We start from the raw sequence: 9,179 nt of genomic DNA, 5'->3' as shown, positions 1-9,179 counted from the left end.
TCGCGAAACTCTGGGCACGAGTCAATGATTCCTTCTTTGATGGCGGCAACAGTCACATCGAACTAGCAATAAAAGGAACTCTCTGCATTACTTGAATTTATCAGAGAGAACAGAACTATTTGGTCATAAGAGTAGAAAGGCAGCCGTCCGCTTCGGAGTTTCAAAGCTCAGAATTGTATCCCGAGGGGTGGACGATCAATTATCTTCGGTAGGTACATTGTTTGAAGGAATATGCACGTTACAAGTAGTCGTACTGTGAAAACTTGCACCTTTGAAAAATTGAGGATTAAATGGAAAACTCGAGCGATCGAAAATTGCACTGCACTAAGAAGTAGCAAAGATCCCTAGAACTCTCGCTTGAGTGAAGATGCACTATCCATTGGGCGAAGAGTGCAGAACGTACTTTGACATTTTAAGCTGATTTCGGGGACTTAAGGCCGGAGTTAGTTTCAAAATGCAAAGTCTGTTCGATGATCATGACCTTAACATCTTACCCTTTCATGATTCATTTTCAGAAGCTCATAGCCACTTTGATTGATTTTTTTTTTGCAACAGTCAACCCTGCAGTAGAAACACGTTTTGATTATGTTGATCTTAAGATTTCCTCATCCTTAACAGAAAATCAAATTTGCTCCTGTAAACTTTCGTGCAAGGTATATAATGCATAAACTGTATTTTTTCCTTTGAGACAATAAATTTTAAGATCTCAGAAATCGTGTTATTTTCTGATATTTTCTGATTTTTTCTGAACAAGGAACAATTATATGGAGTTGTTTTCCTCGTGTTTTTAAATTTTCTGATCATCATATTTCCCATGTATAGAAAGATCTTTAAACGAAATTTCTGTCTCTGGTTATGATGGTACCTATGTATCACTCACCTCATTTTCAGTGAAGTCATCACTTGGGTGAATAAATTTAATTTTTTGTGAATTCTCTATTTTTTTTAGTGCCTCTATAAGAACAGAACTGTGATCGCAAGGCAATGGATACAGGTATTGATCACAGAGAAGAAGCTCAAATCCAAACTCAAAGGTTTGTGTTCTTGTAGTATTATTAACATTTATTGTGTGGCTTTGGTTTGTGGCTAATATAACATGTGCTCTGATTGGTTAAGAGCAAGATCAGGGCAGGGCATAATATAGAAGTCCTGCCTATGGGCTAATTACAGATTATGCAAATTAGGAAGGGCACAAATGTTACATAAGTACCACAACTGCTCTCTTTTTTAAGATTAAGAGTCTAAGAGAGTAGTTTTGATAACTGACTGCTTAATAACAGGGATTGAGGTTATTACAGGAAAATCTCAAACAGAGGTCTTGCTATCATAGTGGAATGTACACAGAAAAGACAGAAAAGAGTTTCAAAATAGTCTTAACACTTATAGCCTCTTGATAAAAGAAAATATTAATACAAATGCTTTAGAATGCACAGTTCCTGTCAGATTTTAAATTGAATTTATAATAAAATAATAGGAAAACTTTAGTTCATTCATTTAATTGTTTGTACAGTAACTTAGTAGTGAGGAATTTGATAAGAAAAAAGGGGTATCAGACCCAAGTAGCTTTTAAAACATTAATTTTCATTGCAGTACAAGACATAGCATAATTTTTTTACTCCAAAACCCCATGTCAGTTAACGTTGAGCTGTCCAAGGAAGGTGACCCTAAACCAGTTAAAAGGTCTCTTAACCCTTTTCATCCTAACATCAGTATGTACATTCTCCATACTGTTCTCCATATTTTTCCTAATGTCTTAACAGGGAGAATTTATTCAACAGGCAGGGGCTTCTTTAATTGTTGATTGGTTCATACTCTATTGTGACATTTATGTTTGATTCAGGATGGATATTAAAAGGAGAAATTAGCTGCTGCTTATTCTTAGAGGTCAAAGGGTTAATGAAGAAGGTTTAACTGAAAGAAATATATTAAGCTTATGCTTTTGAACAAAAGAAACCTCCTTAAGAACACCAAACTTGTAAAAGCAATAATCAGTTTGTACCCTGGTATAAGTCTGTTATACATTTTCAGTGAATAACATTAATTTATCCAAATTTGTGGCATATCTTTCAGATTTTGTTGCAGATAAGCTGCACTAATGTTTTGATGTGATCACTTTGGGGGAATAGTGTGGCTTATCTGTCAGTGTTCATGGTACTTTTTTGTGGCAATGCTGAATGATGACGTTGGGTGTTTTGTAAAGAAAGATAATTACAAACTCTCCCGGTTCATTTAAACCTTGTATGGTATGATTATAATGAAAATCATGATATTCTTGTATTCATGTTCCAAACAGATCAGGCCTGAAACAGAAATTTGGTCCTATACCAGCAGAAGTGACAAAAGCCAGAGAGGTACCTGTGGCATGGAGAATCTTTTCCTTTTCACTTGTAATGCTGTTCTTATCTCAAAAATTTGCTCATTAAGTTTTGTGCAAAATTAATACAAGCAAAGTCATAAAATCAATTTTGGTGGTCTGCCTTAAGTGTTTTGTCACAATAAAATCATTTTTGATTATCAAAATTTGTCATGGTTTTGTCAATGCTATAGAAGAAAAGGAACAGCAGTATCAAAAAAATCTCCAGAAAATGAATAATAATGATCTATCTAGAACAATGTTTATTGTTCCTTAAATCTCCATCCTTGCCCCTGTCCTTCCCTGCCCCTCCTCTTCCTTGTCCCAGGCAGTTTTACACCATGAAAATTTTGTGCTGTGCCACTTTTAATCATTCATTTTCCTGCCTACTTGAAAAATTAGTGACAGCTCTGTTAAATAACTGATGTCTTTCTAACCGAAATGGTCTCCAAAATGGTTCTCCCTCTCTCAAATTTTTTAGATATACTTCAGTAGTCACTTATTTGAGAATAGTTTAGATTTATCTTGTTTTGAGAGGAATAACGATACAGAATAGTCACTTTTCTGGTGAACTTGATCTTTTTTATACTTTCTCACTGAAGCCTACCTTTTCTTCTCCTTGGAAAGTTCACCCTGCACCTTCAGGAGAAACAAATCTAACCCAAAATTTTAGTTCTTATCATTATTTACTGCTGAACAAAAAGTGCCTCAAGATTCTCAGAAATGTGTTGCAAATTTTGTTCAGTGCCAGTTGTCCTCAAAAAGCGCTAAAGAGCCAAGAAACTTAGTTCTGCACAATACTAAGAAGACATATTTATGTTCTTATCTTAAATATTTACTTACAGGATGATGTAAACAGTATTTTGAAACGAAGAAGCCATATTCAGAAATGTATCCTTTTGCATAAATTATAAGTTACATACTAATACTAACATTCTTATATACATGTACCTAGTTGGATTGATGATGCTGTGGTAGAACTGAGAAACTCATGGAAAATTTAATGGCTGAAAAGACTTTTCATTTTTCTTCTCATGACTGTTGTTTAATTCATGTGGCAAGTTTCATTACTTAAAAAAAGTGTAATTATTTATTCAGTTGATAGAAAGTTGGTCAAATATTTGCAACTTTTGATAGGTTGGATAGCACTACTTCTAGTTTTGAATTTTTGTTGACCTTTTAAAAGCAAGCATTATTTTGGACAGTTACTCACAACAAGCTTCACTGTTTCAGTTTCTGTTGTGTGTGTTAAGTTGATTGATTGAAACAATTGCAAGGGAATTCAAGTTTCCTTAACCCTCATGTTAGCACTTCATCTGTTGGATGAGGCTCTTTCTACCCCACAGCAACAATTACACACGGCTTCCTCACTGCTGAGATCAGTGAAAACCCCAACACCACTTCGCCAACTGCCCATGTCAGCATCAGGACTCAGACATAGTGCTTGTATGTATGTTAAATTAATGATAACTAGTTTAGTGGTGGTCTCAATCTCTAGTCAAATGGTGCACAGGCTAGGAAAGACATGAGCAATCTTGCATCACAAATTCATCAAACATTATAGATTTTTGAAACTGAAATAGGGTATTAGAAAATATAGAACTTAAAATTTATGCAAGCTCCCCTCATTTTCTGAATTTGACTCTATTGTTGTTAAGAGTTGGGCACATAACTTGATCCTAATTTTGGGGTATGTTCAAAGCTGAGTTAAGATAACCCAGGGTTTCTGTGAAATCAGATTTCAGATCTGAAAGTCAGTATAAATTTATTTTCTCCGCAATTTGATAAAAGGATGCTCTAAATAGAAGAAAGAAAATTATCTTAAAAAGGCTTTTGAACAAAGGAATAAAGAAACCTAGATTGAAATTTAACCCTGAGTTAGCACTAAGTGGCCTTGGAACAACTGTGTACTGATGTTTATCACTTCCACATTTCACATTATTTACAGCACTAAAACACTCTGCTTATGGGGAAGTTCCTAGAGTATCATTCAGTATTTTTCCAGTGTTTTCAATTAGATTTGAACTAGGTGACAACCTCTCTAAAGCACCCACCTCAGAATAATAAAAATCATTTCCCTCTTATTAGCCCACTAGTTCCATTCAGAACAAGCTCCCTTCAAAGGAAGGTGTTGGTGTTAAACTTTGGCACACAATCATAAAATATTAGTCTCTTTGTTACAATTGTTTTAAAAATCTTCTGTTTTCTGACATGTAGACCTGCTGCCTGAGTTTCACACAAGAGTTCTCTGAAATGACATGGTTACTGGTTACCAAATTTGACTCAGTATGTTCCATGAAACTCTAATTAATCTTTTTTTTTTAAGCTGGAAATGTGGCATATGAGAAGACAATATCAATCATTGTTATCAAAACCTGTTTATAAAGGGTAAAAGTCAACCAAAGGAACTCGATAAAATCTCAAGGTGTTTTAGTTATCACTTCGTGAGTTTCCTTGGAAGCTTCCAGAAAGTCACAGAAAGATGCATAATGATGGTAACCATTCAAAGATCACATAATACTAAGCACTTTCAATAGGCAGTCTACAAAAATAATACAAGATAATGTCTTGTGTCTATCAAATTTTCATACGCTCATGTTCTCAAATGTTCTCAAATTTGATGCCATGATCCAAACTTTCTTCCCCTGGCCGTGCCAGATTCTGGTGTTTTCCATTCATTCATCACTTTTTGACTTACAGTTGCTTAAAGCATTTGCACTGCAAATGTTTACAGATTTTTCTTCTGTTTGCAATTGGAAACAAATCCCTCAGTCTCCCACCTCCAAAATGCTGAAAGGCTTTTTTTGTGATCCAAGTTTTTTCCTTTTTTATCAAGTGAAATTAAAGATATGTGGCAGTGAATTCCACAAATTTTACTTATTGGTAAAACGCAATCGATTATTCTTGTCTGCAGAAGTGTGCATTATTATTGATGCATTCCACTAATAATGTTTGCATAAGATAATTGAATTGGGTTAGTCAGCCAATGAATTCTAACTTTTCCCACAGTGCATGTTTCAAATCAGATTGTAAACAATCATCAAGCCACCAATTGCTCCACCAAAAGTCACTTGTTCATGTTCTGGCTAACTAGTAACCATAAGAACACAGTCTTCTTCACTTTTCACAGGAACTTCAGTTTTTTTGTTTTCTTATTAAACAGTTAAATGTGTAAGTGTTCAATGCCTGTTTTTGTTTCTGTCTTTGTAGTCCTTGCATGTATGCATGCAAACTTGACATTTTCAAAAAAGTTCCAAATTTGATTTTCTTGACTGTGTTATCAACAAGCATCTATTTTAACAATTTTGATTTTCAAGTTTGTTTTCTAACTAGCAGTTGAGAACAACTGCTGTTGTTTTATTTGTCCAAAATTAAAATGTTTTACTTTGGCACAAGGTTGTTTGAAAATTATTTAAATAACAGACAATGTGTACTTCTATTTTGCACATGATGAATGTAACTAGAACATGCAAAACATGCAGAAACAGAGAACTTCTAGTGAAAGAAGAAATCTAACAATCAATGACCACAGAAATTGAAATTTAGATGAGGTGTACATGTAGCATAATATTGTAAGCATTGTATTGTATGCGTTACTTTTGCACATTACCCTTAGAGACTAGTGACAGAGTGAAAAGATAATTTAGTTCATGAGGAACCTGAAAGTGGTAAGGAAGATCACAGAAAGTCATAAAGTAATATCTTTGTGGTTAAGATACTTATAAAAGATTGTGTCATTTGTTGTATTGTGTGGACAGTGTCTATTAGTACCATTAATCAATATGAACTGCTTCTCAAATTACTCTGACTATCACATTACTTTACAAGTATGGATGTTAATGAACACTATTTTGAAATTTAGACACACTCAGTGGTACTTCTTCAGTTGCAGATACAGATTACACCACTCAGGTACACTGACTAGTTCTTATGCATGCAGATTGCTTTTTGATCTAAGGAGGAGAATTTCATTCTAGACATGCAAAGCTGTAGAAAGTGAGCAAAAGACATGTTATTGAGACTGATCCTGTACCTTCATTTCACAGATAAATTAAATTGAAGGAAGATTTATTTATTTAAAATGCATTTGCTTAAACTTAGTCACTTTCAAGTGAACTGTTTGAAAAAAAAAATATAAGGGTGTGACTAACAGTTGATAATACCAGCATCAATTGTTGGTGTTGATATCCTTTTACAAAGATCAGCAAGCATTTAAGGAGAAAATTGATGACAGAAAATTTGATAGAATGCGAATGGAAAGCAAGGCTTTCTCATAAAACTGCTGGGTGCTCAATTAGTACATGCAAGTTTGATCCCCATTTTAATTGTGAATTCCATTGGCACGTATATACTCTGCCTGGAAGAATAAGATACAAAATTGATTTAATGAGACTGTACAGCTTTAACTGCTTTTAACTTAATTCTTGCATATCAGTGTATAAAGGAACTGTATGTGTACACACACTGTCAATATTAACTTCTAAATAACCGAGTGTGAGGTCAGTATTGGGGCAAAAGATAACCTAGGGCCAGTATTCCCTGGTGCAATTCAAGCAAGCTAGTTTAGTAAGTAGCTATTATAAGATGCTTGGACCACACTTGTTCATTCTGAATGTAACAGCTTTACAACTAAAAATACATAGCGTAGGACCATTCATGGAAGCAGCCTCACTTGGCAAAATGCAGATCACCATGTTACTTCCTTGGTTCTGGTGTAGGAAATGTCTTACATGAGTGAGGGCCTGCATCCTGGACTGCTGTCTTCTCTACCTCAGCATATGTCTGGCGGCACCACTCTGGTAAGTGATTATAATCTGAACTTGTTTATGCCAAACTATAACCATTGAATCATGATGATCTTGTTTTCCTTCACTGTAGGGTTCATTGTCCTTCATGGAAGATAGTGGGTTAAGCCGCCCTCTTACTCCAGTAAACCCCTTGGCCCAGTTGGTGAGGTATGAAAGTATATTGTACATCATGCAGAGTTTTTTTCCTATATTTTCATAGAAAAGTTATTTGTTTTATTGAATGACTCCAGATTCTGATCTTCTATTAATTGTTTATAAACATGTGTGTAATCTGAAAACAAAAGAAAGGACAAGTGATTAATTATTAATTATAAAAAATACTTGTTCTTGTAAAGATGGCATTGGAGTTCCTGAAGCTTGCTGGTAATACCTTTGTTATTCATTCTGAGTCTTTTCTGATTTGTAAAGGATTTTTCACCTGGAAGTGCTGTGGAATTGTCGCAGTTAAATGAGAATGGTCAGTATTTTGACTGAGAAGGATCCTGCGATTGCAGGTCAGTATGGTAGAGTAATGTTTAACTGTGCACTAGATTTTATCTGGTTCAGTCACTTTCATTAGTTGGACCATTTTCTCTTCATTTGACCATTGGATAATTGGACAATTTTATGAGGGTAATATGGACCATTCTACCACTGGTTGCATCTTTCTAGTTTGACCATTTCAAATGGTTGGAGCCATTTATTCAGTCAGCCTTTTTCTACTGTTTTTTAACCAGTTGGACCATTTTATTTTGTGTGACTATTTTAATCAGTTCAACCTTTTTATCAAGTTAGACTATTCTAAGTAGTTGGACCATTTTATCTATCTAGACCATTCTAACCAATCGGACCATTTCAACCATTTGGATGTTTTTACCCAGTTAGACTGTTTTAAGGGGTTAGGCCATTTTAGCTCATTCATGCTGAAAGCAATGAATGAGGTATGGTGGTGGAGAAGATGTTGATGGACGTTGTTGCGATGGACGGAGTTGCATTGTGAACCGTGAATGGAAGTAGTCTCTCATGCTACCCCTCCCCCCTTAGTGAAAGTCAAAATTATTTTGATGAAGCTCAGAAACTCACGTGGAAAGAAAATAAAATGTTATATGGTTTAATAATAACCTCAAATCACATTTCTGAACTTCTGAAAATGCAACTTGAATCGAGAAGCCAAAATGCTCACACCTTGGGGACCCTTAGCAGGTTCATTTCAACATACGCTGTGACATGCAAAAGAGCATCAGAGGTAGCCATATTGGTAAGTGCGCATTTGTGTTCGTCTTCAGTTGGTATATAGCAATCATTGCTCTATCATTGTACTTTTTCTCGTAAGCTCTTCAACATATGGTCCACATGCAATCATAGCGGCCAAGACATTAACTCATTTCTTAAGGATCTGGTCATTTCAAAAGGATCTGGTCACCATATGCAAGTAACCTAAAATATAGGGCCCCTGTGGTCTGACCTGTGGTAAGGAACCACCTCCAGTGAGCAACCACCCACAATTGGCAAAAATTATTACTACTTCTCCCTTTGCTCTTGTTAAGTTAATGTATTTGCCCCCTTCTCCCAGAAAAATTATCTTGTTTCATGATTCCATGAACCTTAAGTTACCTGTAAGCAAAATGACAGGGGAGGGCCTTTCAATGATTTAGAGTGTGGTGGACACAGGAGTGTTATTCTACAGATAAATTGTGTGTGCCAATTTTTAACCTCATAAAAAGGATTTGGACTTCATGAAACTATCACTTTATTACACATTTTTGCATGGAGGGCAACATTCAGTACACCAATATTTTACTATTTAGGTTAAAGTAGAATTGAAAGTAGGAATGTCCAAAGTAATGACAATAATTGAACTGAATGACAGTATCAAGGGCCTTAAAGATGTGTGGTGGTGAATGTGTTGTCTATGTGAAACAAGAGATATTACAATTGTCGCCACGAACCGCAGAATCCAAGGTGAAATGGAGATCTTTGCAGATTGTTTTTAACACACTCAAACCTGCAAGAAGGATTAATTTGCTTGTAATGCATGT

At 35.2% G+C, this 9,179-nt stretch overlaps 1 protein-coding gene across 1 annotated transcript in view; it reads left to right on the top strand.

Annotated features, from left to right (window-relative positions):
* Nucleotides 1–22: 22 nt before the first annotated feature.
* LOC131770291 (nuclear pore complex protein Nup107) overlaps nt 23–9,179 on the top strand; it is a 34,297-nt gene continuing 25,140 nt past the window's right edge. The window contains 11 exon segments of the mRNA XM_066169581.1: nt 23–208; nt 950–1,034; nt 2,294–2,351; nt 3,199–3,244; nt 3,662–3,799; nt 6,216–6,265; nt 7,072–7,152; nt 7,232–7,308; nt 7,551–7,617; nt 7,619–7,655; nt 9,011–9,102. Of these exon segments, the coding sequence (XP_066025678.1) occupies nt 985–1,034; nt 2,294–2,351; nt 3,199–3,244; nt 3,662–3,799; nt 6,216–6,265; nt 7,072–7,152; nt 7,232–7,308; nt 7,551–7,617; nt 7,619–7,655; nt 9,011–9,102 (696 nt within the window). The 5' untranslated portion in view covers nt 23–208; nt 950–984.

Source organism: Pocillopora verrucosa, chromosome 1 (genome assembly GCF_036669915.1).
Source record: "Pocillopora verrucosa isolate sample1 chromosome 1, ASM3666991v2, whole genome shotgun sequence".
Lineage (NCBI taxonomy): Eukaryota > Metazoa > Cnidaria > Anthozoa > Scleractinia > Pocilloporidae > Pocillopora > Pocillopora verrucosa.
Note: the sequence above shows the minus strand (reverse complement) of the source record. Positions and strands in the feature narration are given on the sequence as shown.